This window comes from Lissotriton vulgaris, chromosome 11, assembly GCF_964263255.1.
Source record: "Lissotriton vulgaris chromosome 11, aLisVul1.2, whole genome shotgun sequence".
Classification (NCBI taxonomy): Eukaryota; Metazoa; Chordata; class Amphibia; order Caudata; family Salamandridae; genus Lissotriton; species Lissotriton vulgaris.
This window is the reverse complement of record NC_141699.1, coordinates 109,642,807-109,657,272: the sequence shown is the minus strand read 5'-3', so window position 1 is coordinate 109,657,272 and position 14,466 is coordinate 109,642,807. Positions and strand designations below refer to the sequence as shown.

At 42.9% G+C, this 14,466-nt stretch overlaps 1 protein-coding gene across 1 annotated transcript in view; it reads left to right on the top strand.

Annotated features, from left to right (window-relative positions):
• Nucleotides 1-14,466, top strand: part of LOC147679066 (serotransferrin-2-like) — a 189,369-nt gene that overhangs the window by 105,253 nt on the left and 69,650 nt on the right. Inside the window, exons 8-9 of the mRNA XM_086944711.1 lie at nt 5,070-5,256; nt 5,560-5,708. Of these exons, the coding sequence (XP_086800837.1) occupies nt 5,070-5,256; nt 5,560-5,708 (336 nt within the window). The remainder of the gene's footprint in view (nt 1-5,069; nt 5,257-5,559; nt 5,709-14,466) is intronic.

The window sequence follows — 14,466 nt, the reverse complement described above, 5'->3', positions numbered from 1 at the left end:
GTCAGCCAGCACATTTGGCTCCTTCATCTTCTTATAGTGGAAGTCCGTCTGCATCTCCCCCACCACCGGCTCCCATTTTGAGCCTTATAACAGACTTACTCTCTGATTGTTATACACATGTTGTCTTCTGGTACTCTTGACATGCTTACCATGTTGAATGTTCCTTCCATGGTTTGTTGCATTGCTTAAATACCACAATAAAAAGAAGATGGAAAAATGGAACATTACACAGAACCCTACCACTCTAGATTTAATATTTCAAGGGGTAAACAATATTCCGTGGCACACTTCAAAGGATGTAAGATTTCAGGTATTGCTACTGTTGCATAAACTGTGTCTCTGGCTCAGCTCTGCAAGGTTTGTTTTCACATCTACGGGTGACACAAGTGAAGTTAGTTAAATTCACCAACACTTGAATGTGAAAGGCAGACCTTTACGGCACCTTTGCAGGCCCAATATGCAACTCTCTGCTGTCGACCATACATCGACCATACATCAGTATCAGTGAAGAATGCAAGAACACTTGACGCCTGATCAAGTATAAAGCAAAGGACTCCAAAATACTGGCTAGAGTGTCAACATCTTTATGTGCTGTTTCCCTTATTATAAACTTCTGACATAAGCTACTTTTTGCAAACCTCTGCTAAAGCAGGAAATACATGGTTTTTAGGTCTCGCGACCTATCGATGCGCGCAAGCGCATCGAGCGTAGCGAGAATTCATGTCGGCGAAAACATCTTCAAACCAAAGGGCTTTCAGCCCCGCGGTTTTCATGCAGTGCCCGTGTACATGCACGCGCACTCCTCCCACACCAGCAACTCCCCCCTCCCACACCAGCACCTCCCCTCTCTTTCCACGCAATCACAGCCTCCCCCTCCCACACCAGCACCTCCCCCCTCCCACACCAGCACCTCCCCTCTCTCTCCACGCAATCACAGCCTCCCCCTCCCACACTAGCACCTCCCCTCTCTCCACGCAATCACAGCCTCCCCCTCCCACACCAGCACCTCCCCTCTCTCTCCACGCAATCACAGCCATGCTGCACTGCCGAGCCTGGGCTTTTTTTTAATTTAATTTAATTTAGAGCTGCGGACGCCTCAATCTCCTCCCACCTCGCATGGCCGTCCTTTCTGCCCGCCAGCACTTCAGTTCCTACGCAATCACAGCCATGCTGCACTGCCGAGCCTGGGCTTTTTTATTTAATTTAATTTAGAGCTGCGGACGCCTCAATCTCCTCCCACCTCGCATGGCCGTCCTTTCTGCCCGCCAGCACTTCAGTTCCGCCCTGAGAGCATGGTATTATCTTCTTATTTCCATCCCGTCCATCGCTAAAAGAGAGGAAGGCTTACAGGAAACATCCTCTGCAGTGGGGCTTATCTCGACTGGGACAGTAATTCAAAGTTAAATGGCGCCCCCCCCCACCAGTCTCCCGCCCCCATCCGGCTTTCCTCCGAATCCGCCTCCCCTCACTCGCATTCCCGCCCAAGGCTCTCCCGCCCCCATCCAGCTTCCCTCCGCCATCTGCCTGACACACTAGAGCTGCGGACGCCTCAATCTCCTCCCACCTCGCATGGCCGTCCTTTCTGCCCGCCAGCACTTCAGTTCCGCCCTGTCTAAACCATGCCTCCTTTCTCGTCCTTGCCTCCGCATCAGCCAATCAGATGCTCGTTCTTTTCTTTTTTCTTTTTACTTTCAAACTATTTTTTGTCGACAGGGACAGTAATTCAAAGTTAAATGACGCCCCCCACCAGTCTCCCGCCCCATCCGGCTTCCCTCCTAATCCGCCTCCCCTCGCTCGCATTCCCGCCCCAGGCTCTCCCGCCCCCATCCAGCTTCCCTCCGCAAAACACAGCCTCGTTTTACCTAATTTACTTTTGTGATTTGGTGCCTGGTAAGATGTATTGGAGTTTGGTTAGCTTTCAAAAATCAGCAGGTTAAATACTAGCAAGACCGTTTGAGGTTTTCAGCCTTCTGGGGAACCCAAGGGATAGCGTTGATAAAATGCACCAGCTGTTTGTCGTATTGCCAGGAAAGGTGGAAGAATCAAGTATTTGATTAATATTATGGCATTTTGAAAGCACAAATTCATTAAGGAAAGCATGATTACTTTAGCTAAATTGAAGTTCTAAAAATATGTAGTTGGCTCCAAGTAAACCACTTAAAGCCGCCGTCGCTTGCATTTTTTTAACCTACTTTGCTAAAATGTATTTGCTTATATAAATGTCAAAGACAAGTAATATAATCTTTAAGAAGATACCTTCCGTGTTTATAGCTCGATTTTTGTCAAAAATGTATTTTTAAGGGAAGTCTGCTTAAAATACATGTATATCTTGTTGCTGAGTTTCTTCATGGTAATCTTTCACCGATGACTGAAATCGTGACTCACATATGTTAATTACCTGAAACTAATGTGAATCAGAGGAAGGTATCATGAACGTTTTGCGCAATCTTAACAGCTTCCGGTTAGAAGTCGGGTTGTGGTGATTCATTACAACTCGATTGTGAAGTGTTGAGTCATGCCTTTTGGTTAGTGTATTGTTAGGTGTTAGTTATAAGGTCTGTGAAAGTCACGCAGTTTAAACATATCGTTCACCTTTTAAGTATCCAGATTAATTCTCTGCCAGAAAATAGAAACCATTTTTCAATTCAGGCAGCCTGCTGTGGTTTGTCATTTAATCCTCACAGATAATCCTCTTTAACCTTTTATTAGCATGGAGTGATAAAGGCAGCATTTTTGCCTCTTCACTGGTATGGAGTGTTTAAACTCGAGGCAGTTTTACCAATGTTACTATGTTGGGCTTTTTGTCATAATTACTTTAAAAATGTGTGATTTTCCTATTCAGCAAACTTGAACGGATCAAAATTGTATTGACGACCGCATAATGACACATTTGGAGCTGGGATTTAAGATTTGGGTATTTGCAGTGAGTTAGCGAATTACAGAGCTACAAAAAGATTTTTGAAATTCCACGCGAAGGGAGAAAATGCTGTTCAAAGTCACACCATTTATTTATTTTTTACCAGATCGTGGATAAAGTTCCCTCTTTAAATAACCAGTCCTTGTTTTGTGGTTATTTTACTGTCAGTCACTTGCTGGTACTGGTAAATCGATGCCAAAACCCTGCCTTCACCACAAGTGCCTTCTGATCTCATTAGTATACCAGCTCTGCTCCAACATTTTCTTGCCCCTGAATCTAAAAGCCTGGGGTTAGTGATTGTATTCCTTGTTTGAGAAAGCATGGTAAAACGCTTGATATAGTTTCCAGTTATGCTTTGTGCTGTGGGCAGCAAATTCCATATAAAGCTCATTAAATTTCCATGCATGTTTTGACCCCTTGGAAAGTGACCCGTGGTTTATTTTGAAAGCTCTGCTTAAAGCCTGTTGGTTACATCGGAGCTAAGAAAAGTCACAGCACTAGCCTGTTGTGGGATCCAGTTCACAAGCAAGATCTCAAGAAGCAGTTGTCTTCACTCCTGAAAAATGTAGATCTAGTGAGGCAAGATTTCAGGTTGGCACAATTTGTTAATGCCTCCAAACAAAGATTTAACCAGCGATGGTCTTTGGTGGTTATGGCTGATGCTTGCTCCAGACCTAACTCTGATTTAGCAATTGCTGGATAAAAAATGGAAACTACATATAGCCAGACTGTACAAGCAGAACAAGCTGGATAAAATGTATCCCCAAAACCAGTTGGTGCTAAGGTTAGTAGAATCTTGCGGAGGAAATAATTAAAATAAGCATTGGCATAGTCAATAGGTCTCGCCTTTAGGACCTTACAAGTGTTTAGTTATTCAGCACAATATCCTTTGTGCAACAACATCAACTTTTGCATGGCTAAATACTTATAAGGTCCCAAAGGCAAGACCTAGTGGCTATGCCAATGCTTGTTTACACATGCTAACATTGTATGGGAAAATATTCCACCTCATAGGTATCGGTCTAACACTACAATACACAAATGTTTTTTTTTTGCGGGGGAGCTACAACTGATGCTGCAGATGATGGATGGTGTCATGTGGCATATGTTGCAAATCCTTAAATATGCAAACAAGCACTGGCGTTGCCAATAGGTCTCGCAGCAGGAAAGTTGGAGCTATTACAATTGCAAATAACAATGCCTTTTATTTTTGTTTTCATTTTAAAAACATAAAGGGCTTTGTCATTTACAAAACCAATAGCTCCAACTTTCCTACTGCGAGACCTATTGGCAACGCCAGTGCTTGTATATTTTGCTTTGCATGATTACAGCATAGTGGTAGCCACCTCAGGGACAAACATCCATGATGGCAATTCCAGCATGTCTGTCCAGTATGGTGGCTTTCTTATATGGAGTGTCTCTCCTGAAGATGCATCCCATAGGTAGGATCATCATTGCTACCTTGATCACCAGTAGACTTTCTATGGCGTCCTCGCGCCCAGGCAGACCTTTTTTCATTTGTGATCAGGATCAACAGTTAATACACTAATGTTGATATGGCGTGTGTATTATTAATATATTTGTTGTGGTTATGGTTTAACTAAGGTATGATGTGGTATGAAACTTGAAGAGACTCTTAACCAAATGTAGTCACAGTGTGTACCAGCACTTAAGACCCTCCTCTTCTCCATACACCTAAACCCCTGAATGGTCCTCCCTAAAGAAAACCTGTGCTTCTCTCTCCCATCACCTGAGCCTCATTGTATATAGTTGTGTTGATGCTTAGCCGGAACTGCTGATGTCCCATAGCTCCACTGTAATTGTTGGCTTTGACTATGATTATGCACTATATTCCTTGTCGCATATGTAAAGGTATGTCCATGCATCGGTAACTTACACACCTTGGCATGGTATTTTGGAATCTTGGAAAAGTGTTGCATTGTCCTCTGGTGTTAGATCTGTTCTAAATAAATATCCACAAACCAATCAAATAATAGTAAGGTTATGAGCTGGCATCTCTAAGTGCAACCATGATGCATTTTTCAGTATGGCTTCTATTACCTAAAAACAATATAATTGCACTACTCATGCATACTCATGGCACTTGCACACACTCCTAATTCCATTACTGACCAGACTTTACCACTTCTAGCATCTCTTTGGCCGGAAGAGGAAGGCACAGACTCGCTTCCACCTCTTTTCATCATCTCCATACGGAGGGAAGGACCTGATGCTCCGAGACACCACCCAGCACCTAGAGGTCATAGAGGAAGAGGAGGACAGCACAGAAACCTTGGGGCTGGACTATGTGGCTCTACTGAAGGGTCTGGGACATGAGGGTAAGATGATGAGGACCATTGAGAAAGAGATGAGCGTACACAGGGATCGCTAAAAGACTAAGAAAGAGCAAAAAATGGAAGAGAAGCAAAAGTAAGACTTAAACACGATGGGAGGGTGGGTGAGCAAGAGTAAGAAAAGGGAAGCGAGATCAAACGAAGAGAAAGAATTAGGAGTAACAGTGTGTGTGTGGATGGAGTGGTTCGCGAGGCATGGTCTTTGGGGATATATCCTGGTTTTTCGTTGGATGTCTCACTCTGTGAGACTGAGAAGTCTGAATCTTCTGTTCTTGTACCCTGGTGTAGGGAGCTCTCTGAGCAACAGCGTGGTGCACTGGTGCTGTATCAGTGAGGCCGAGCTACGCAAGTGCGAGGAGTGGGCCTTGAATATCAAGTCTGATCCGCTCGTCTGTACCCTAGCATCATCCCAGTCTGGCTGCATTGAAATGATTAAGGTAAGCCCTAGTGACATGTGGTCCATATCTAAAGTTGGGTACCCATGCTTGCAGGTTTACTCAAATGTGCATGAGAGTGCATACCTGTAAGCATGTGTGCTTAGAGGAAGTGTATGTGAAATAACTGGTGGAACACTCAGGACAATTATATCTGTATGCAAGTATAATGCTCATCACACCTGCAGCATGCTACTTCTCCAATTAAAATGAGTGGCTTATGTGAATTTAGTATTCCTGGTGTGTATAGTTCTATAAATCACATAAGTGCTGGTGTGCATGTGTGGGAAATTTTGTAAATGTTGAGAAATCCTGATGTGTGTCTTTACATCTGAGTTAGCAGTCAAAGACCTTGTTCAGGGAAGGTGGTATATACTAGTAAAAAGAATGCAACAATAATGTGCGCCACGTGAGACTAAACATGAAGAATACTTGATATAGTACAAATAACTTGAGCTTGAAAATGGCAGTACCGTTTTTCATACATGATATCAGTTCGCTCAGGTTGGTCGACATTGCAATGGTTGACCCAATCTACACTGTGCGTAGAACATTCGTCAGAGTAATGGTGTTGTATTCACAGGTGTATAGAAGAATTGATCCATAAACTAGGTATGAGGTTGGTCAAGCAAATAGAACGAGGAAAATGAGAAAAACAGGGTACAACAATAAGTCATGGCATCAATTATAAGTCAAGTCAAATATTACCGGAGCATCCAGATCTATTAACCACATGTGGGAGAAACATTCTTGCTTTGTTCCTAGCCCCTCTACCATTTACATGTGCTGTAAAGGGAAGCCAAACTCCATTGAAGTTTGCTATTTTATAATGAACTATGACAGCCATCTTCTCCATAGTGTGACTCGACCACAGTTGGATCCACTGTAGACTAACTGGGGGTGTTTCAGGCATCTTCTAAAATGGATAAAAGACCATCCAGCTGCCAAAAACGTATGAGTCATAAATTTACCTACTGGAGTCATCAGAGGATACTCACTGTTTTCACCCAGACAACTAATCATAATAACAGTGTGTCAAGAGCTGGACAGAAGCCTGTGATCTCTGACCCCTCTTAGATCAGTTGGGACCAGAATTTCCAAACTTTAGGACGATACCACCATGAGTGAGACATAGGGCCCCTCATACCACTCTCTTCAGACCAGGTGTCTGATGGCCCAAGTATTGCTTCAGTGTCAATGGGATGAAACGATTTCGATGCTTTAACCCATATTATATCTTATGTTTCCTCTGATATTTCTGTGTTCAATTCCACCTCTCACTGTCCAGATAAGCGTAAATGTGTGTCAGCCCAGCCGGTTGTATAGGATAGCATTGCCCTTAGCTGTTCTTTCCTCTAAGAAGATACTTTCATTTGGTGTCATTCTGCCACCCTAACTCTTGCTTTTAACTTTTTCCACTGAGAGTGAACTGGTGGTGAATTGGAAATCCCCACCTACTTGGCATTTTAATATTAAGGAGGTGTGATTTGATCTCATTCATGTACCTTCCTTTATTGAGTATTACCATGGACAGAGCTTGGAATAAGGTAATTTTGTCTCCCTTTAGCTGGATACCATCTGGTTTAGCGCCTTGAGACCTCACGGTGATAAGCTGCGCTATGCAAGAACTTCTGACATTAACATATGAGCAGTGTTGGAAATGTCCTCTTTAAATTGAAGAAATTAATATTTGTCAAGGGTCTTAGCTTTTTAAATTTTGGAATGGCAAGAAAGCCCGATGTGTGTGGTCCAAATTTAGTTCAAATTATTATCGCCCTATAGGACACTTGAAAACAGCAACTGCAGATGTGCTTCCAGATCTACATTCAGTTCAGCCCTGATGACTTCTTGGATGAAGCTATTTTTATGGCAATTTCAATTTTCCTACAGGAGAGATTCCAGTTGATGTTCCATTTTCGTAACTCATTCTGATAGTTCTCCTTGGAAATCTGCTTGCTCTTCTAGAATATTTTCGACTTGGCGTAGCCACGTATTCTGCTTTTTGAAGTGAGTGATCCAGGTCTTTTAATGATCTTGTAAAGTCCTGTCGCAACGCTGGCCTTTCTTTTTTGAACTTGTGCTTAAGGAGTCCAACAACATTTTTAATTGAAAGCGATTACTAATCTGGCGTTGGTTCTGAAACAATACTTGCGTTCTATGAATACAGAAAAATGGCACACCCAAGGAGCAGAATTGTACACATACAACTATTTAGTGACCCGACAAGAAGACAGAGTGAGAGAAAAGGACTTGATCAAGGACCATAGACGCACAAACCACCCAAGGCAACCTCCAGTTAGACTCCCCAACCAAGCAGTAAAGCACCAAAGAAGATCTTAAACAGCCCGGTTGGCAGCACTGCTGCTGGTGAGCAAATATATCATATAAACTAGTTGGAATGATGCTCCTACTGCACACCCAAAGCATAAGCGAGAGGCAATGCGCTTTTCTAAGACAATATTTATTTTATCACAATTCAAATGTGCATATATGATGATCTGGGATAGGATTTATAAACACTGTACTCTTTAAGGAGACCCTAGGAAGATTATACTCAGGCCCTTGTACAATATGGACGGTTGCGTACATACAAGTATACAAAGCACATTATCAAGTATTGCAGTCAAAACAGAGAACCAAGAACACTGAGTAACAGGGGAGTCTAGTAGGTTTAACCACTACTCTACGTAAGGGATTTGTAGTTTCACATATGTCCTATTTATCCATTCATTCATCTTGCTCCACTCCCTGTTTACTGCATGGTAAGGAAATATGACATATACAGGTACTCGTAAACAAATAAAAAGCTAAACAGAGAACTGTCCAGTATAGAGTGATCTAAAAAGTTAGACTTTCCCAAAACAGTTAATAAAATGTATGCTTGATGTTCATGCAGTACAATTTCCTGCATCCGACTTGGTACTAGATAAGATGTTCCCAGGAGCGAATGATTGCTGCCCAAGATGTGATCCGGCTGAGGCAGCCTGGTAATGGCAACATTTTGAGGAGCCATAGTATCAACTATTTCAGAGAAAACAAATAAGACACTGGAGCATACCCAGCGGTGTATCTGCTGGGCCTTATGCAAAGGTCCAAAAGCCAAAGCCTGTATTGGAGTTGTGACCTGAAAGAATAGGTTTTCAGGGTTCAATGTGAAACCAATAGGGCCGATTCACAAAGGTAAACTTACACTAACTTTTGTGTACATTTATTATTATTTTGTCATTCACAAACTTCAAATTTAATTTTATAATTTGTAATTTTACGACTGCAGGCACTCCACAGTTGGGATGGAGAAATCTACACATAAAAAGATAGGACAGGCCTTCCTCAGACTTCAAAACATATTTTGCAAAAACATAGACTACAAAATACAGACTGTAAAATCTTGCTCTTGACCTTATCAAAAGAACACCCTATTTCACATTTGTCCTGGTTTTAATTGCTACATCTATCCAAAGTCAGTTTCCGGGGGCGTGGTCTGGCCACGTAGGAAGATGGCCACCTAATTTAAGAGCTCCGCTCCGGGCCGGCACCCATATGGAGTCAGCATTATTTACAGCATCTCCAGGACTGTCATTGAAGAGTTCCTAAGCAAGCTGAAGTCAGGGCTGTCGTATTGTGTGTGTATGTCGGGGCTTACACCAAATACAGGACGCAGGTTAGTGTCTCATTTCTTTATTGGCATTCCTCATCACTGCTGGTTAGCCGCTCGCGCAGCTGCTGGTCAGCACATCCTTCTCAGTCCATGTCCTGGTCAGTGTGTGTTCCCTTTCCTGTCTCGTCACCGGATCTGGTGTCCGGTGACCTGGTCACTCTACCTGAGGACCCGCAGGGTCCTAGCGTCCTACTGTCCGTCGCCCACACTGTCGGAACACGACAAGGGCCATGCCTGGGATATGTTTCTGTAGCCCAACGACCTCTTCCTGACCCCTTTTACAAGCTGTGGAATGTCTGAAAGAAAGTGCGCAGGTCGGGCTTTGTGAAGCCTTTGAAGCCCCGGGCCTTGCGCTGTCATCGCGCCTGCTTATCTGATGAGCTTGTTTCATTGACGTGTGAAAATTCATGAGGTAGGCGCTCTTCCTGCTCTCACCCTCAAAGCCCGCTACCATTATTTCAGTCAATTCAATTCAAAAACTTTATTCGATCATTGATTAATAATCATAAAAGTACATACATAAGTAAAAACATGAGGAAACAGCAACATTTAAATTAAACACATATCAAAAAAGCATGCTATTCCTCAGGCATATCGATTTTAAAATAAATACAGCAGTAAAAAAGCAAATGTCCTGTGAATCAAGTCCAAATAAAAGCCCCATAGCCGATACAATAGTGGATACATTGTATTTTTTAAAAAGCGGTTTCAGATATATTTTTCGAAGGTAGAGATAGAGAGGGCATAACAGTAAAAAATGCTCCGTACTTTGCTTTGTAGTCCCATCACACGGACGGGGGCAGTAGTATAGGTCTTTATTACAGGATACGCAACAAGCAAATGGGCAATCCCCATCCGTAATCTTGTCAATACGTATTGGTGGGATCGAATAGTAACCAATTTAAGGTATCCTGAAAGCCCCATTTCTTCCTTAGTGTATCTGTCATAAAAAACATGTGTGGAGAACTGGGCAGTAGCTGCGTTACGCTTCACCATGCTAGCCCTCAGAAATTCATGTTTAATCTCACTCTTCGGGATATCTAAAACACAAGAAGGGTTATCACGCACCGTGAGATTAAAAACATCATTAAATGTTCGGATAATATAGTTAAGCCAGGGGATGCGGGAACATTTGTCCATGTGAAGACAGTCTAAAATGATCTTTCTTGTGAAACCAGTCTGTTCCTTACTCCATATAGATCTCCATACTAACAGGGGTCTTAATTTGATCAAGTCAGATAGATGTTCTAGACCGACCTCCTGATGGATCAACTTTGTTGAGGCAGAAGATGGTAAACATAGGAGTTTTTTGATAAATTTATTTTCCTCAACCTGGAGCATGTTGTTATTACAATGGCCCCATACTCCTGAGCCATATAGGGCCAGAGCAACACATTTATGGCGGTATAGGTACAACATGTCTGGTATCCGTCTTGAGCCTAGCTTGGATGCAAACTTAAATATGCCGAAGGAACACTTGGCCATTTTAGCTCTAACATTGATCATTTCAGGTGTCCACATCCCCCCACTGTTAAAAGTGATACCCAGATAACAAAATGTATCCACCACTTTTATAGTTTGGTTCATAACTGTAAAGGGCCTTAGGTTTTTAATTTTCTTCCCACAGGGCATTATAAAAGTTTTTGAATTATTAATTTTTAATTTTCTCCCATTAATAAAATCTGCAAATTTATTCATAAGTTTTTGCAACCCAAGAGGGGTTTGTGAGAGCAGAACCGCGTCATCCGCGTAAAGCAATATTGGGATGGAAAGGCCATCAGCAGTCGGAGCATCCGCATTGATGGTCCGCAGTTCTGACTCGATTGCATTAATAAAAAGGGAGAAAAGAAGAGGTGCAAGGACGCATCCCTGCCTAATTCCGGAGCCTACTTTAATACTGGGTGTACACTCCCCCGATTGCCCGTAGCGTATCTTAGCCGTAAGATTCCTATAGAGTTGGGCCAAGAAATAGATGATATCCTGTGGGGCACCCATGTCCAGCAAGGTTGACCACAAAAGACCATGGGCGAATGATTGCTGCCCAAGATGTGATCCGGCTGAGGCAGCCTGGTAATGGCAACATTTTGAGGAGCCATAGTATCAACTATTTCAGAGAAAACAAATAAGACACTGGAGCATACCCAGCGGTGTATCTGCTGGGCCTTATGCAAAGGTCCAAAAGCCAAAGCCTGTATTGGAGTTGGGACCTGAAAGAATAGGTTTTCAGGGTTCAATGTGAAACCAATAGGGCCGATTCACAAAGGTAAACTTACACTAACTTTTGTGTACATTTATTATTATTTTGTCATTCACAAACTTCAAATTTAATTTTATAATTTGTAATTTTACGACTGCAGGCACTCCACAGTTGGGATGGAGAAATCTACACATAAAAAGATAGGACAGGCCTTCCTCAGACTTCAAAACATATTTTGCAAAAACATAGACTACAAAATACAGACTGTAAAATCTTGCTCTTGACCTTATCAAAAGAACACCCTATTTCACATTTGTCCTGGTTTTAATTGCTACATCTATCCAAAGTCAGTTTCCGGGGGCGTGGTCTGGCCACGTAGGAAGATGGCCACCTAATTTAAGAGCTCCGCTCCGGGCCGGCACCCATATGGAGTCAGCATTATTTACAGCATCTCCAGGACTGTCATTGAAGAGTTCCTAAGCAAGCTGAAGTCAGGGCTGTCGTATTGTGTGTGTATGTCGGGGCTTACACCAAACACGGGACGCAGGTTAGTGTCTCATTTCTTTATTGGCATTCCTCATCACTGCTGGTTAGCCGCTCGCGCAGCTGCTGGTCAGCACATCCTTCTCAGTCCATGTCCTGGTCAGTGTGTGTTCCCTTTCCTGTCTCGTCACCGGATCTGGTGTCCGGTGACCTGGTCACTCTACCTGAGGACCCGCAGGGTCCTAGCGTCCTACTGTCCGTCGCCCACACTGTCGGAACACGACAAGGGCCATGCCTGGGATATGTTTCTGTAGCCCAACGACCTCTTCCTGACCCCTTTTACAAGCTGTGGAATGTCTGAAAGAAAGTGCGCAGGTCGGGCTTTGTGAAGCCTTTGAAGCCCCGGGCCTCGCGCTGTCATGGCGCCTGCTTATCTGATGAGCTTGTTTCATTGACGTGTGAAAATTCATGAGGTAGGCGCTCTTCCTGCTCTCACCCTCACAGCCCTCTACCATTATTTCAGTCAAAAACTGCTGGCGGAAATTTATACATGAAAGTCCTTGGCAATGAAGTTATTTTCAGATAAAGCTGGGAGTTTCCACATGCACTGCTCTTGATAAATGACGCTTTTACCACACATTGAATCACCTCAGAGTCTTGGCTGCCCTCAGCACCTCTGGACTGCAACATTTTATTTCTAAATAATTGTTGGTTCATGTGTCACTTATTTGTCTCTGAGACTGTTTTTTGAGCTAACTCGCTCTAAGGGCCAGATGTAGGTAAATCCCATTTACCGATTTTGAAATACCGAATTGTACCGATTCGGTATTTCAAAATCGGTAAATGGTATGTAGGTCCCAACATCTGGATTCGTTACCGAATCCTTAACAATTCTATAATTACCGATTCGGTAAATACCGAATCGGTAATGCCCATTCATTCCTATGGGCTTTGAAGCCCATAGGAATGATTAGGCATTACCGATTCGGTATTTACCGAATCGGTAATTAAAGAATTCACAAGGGTGCAGGGGGTGTCACTTTGACACCCTCTGGCACCCCCAAAACAGGCACAGGTGCCATGTGGCAGGCATACCTGCCCTAAGGGCAGGTCTGCCTGTCACATGACATAGGTGTGCATGCACACATGTGCATGCACACCGGAATCGGTATTTTACCATCAAATTGGTTTTGATGGTAAAATACCGATTCGTTAAGGCTCCTGGGACTCTGAAGAGTCCCACCTACATATGGGTGGCTTCAAATCGGTAAATTTACCGATGTTTTATTTTACCGAATCGGTAAAATTACCGATTCGGTAATTTTACCGATTCGGTAAAATATTGCCCCCTACATGCCAAATCTTGAAAACCGGTCGGTAACGGCCGAAAATACCGATTTACGGCCGTTACCGACCGACCTACATCTGGCCCTAATTCCTGTCAACTTATCTCAGGGGGTAAATTAAAGCCTTACGTCTTCCTTTCAACAATATACAGACTGCTGGAATTTCTGTGTAAACTGCCTTTGAATAGGAAAAAAGAGCAAAGCGAATTTCCTTGTAATTTTAAACCTTTTGGCACAACTTGCTTCATGACGTCTGCATGTAAAGGCCCCAATATGGAATAACTCTGGAATACGTATTAAAGGGAAAACCCTCTTCAGACCTACATGGAAGTTGGCGGGTATCCTGACTTTAGATCAGATTCTTCTCAATGGAGACCTCAAATCCTTTCCACAAATGGTTCAGGAGTTTAATCTTCCCCTATCACTAAAGGATAACTATTTACAGCGATATAACTCTCTTCTTAAGGCTTTAGGCTCGAAACCCTGGACACTGCAAATTTCACCAATAACATTTTATCTTCATACTTGGGGGAGGCACAAAGGCGTTATCTCTGGTCTGTATAAAACACTCACAACACAATTATTTCTCTTCCTTTATCTCATGACCTTCGTTCCAGATGGCAATCACACCTAGGACTTTCCTATGAATATGAACAATGGACAATCTTACTGGAAAACTTAGTTAAAAGTTCCCGAGAGGCTCGCTGAAAATTTTGTATATTTAAAATAATTCATGACTGGCACTGGTCTCCGGTAAAATTACATAAAGCAGGCCTATTACTGCATACTAATTGTTGGAGATGTAATACCTCTGGTAGTGACATTGTGCATATCATATGCAATGGTCCCATGGTGAAAGTTTACTGATTATATATAGGTCGATTTCTGCGTAACACCGTCCCCTTACATTTACTACTCTCACCAGCAACAATTTTACTGCATGATTTACAGGATTCCCCTACCATTTCCAAACCGCAATGTCGTCTAGTTCACACTGCATTAGCTACTGCTAAAATGTGTATACTAAGACAATGGAAATCCTCATCTCCGCCATCACAAGAGACTTGGTTAGCATCA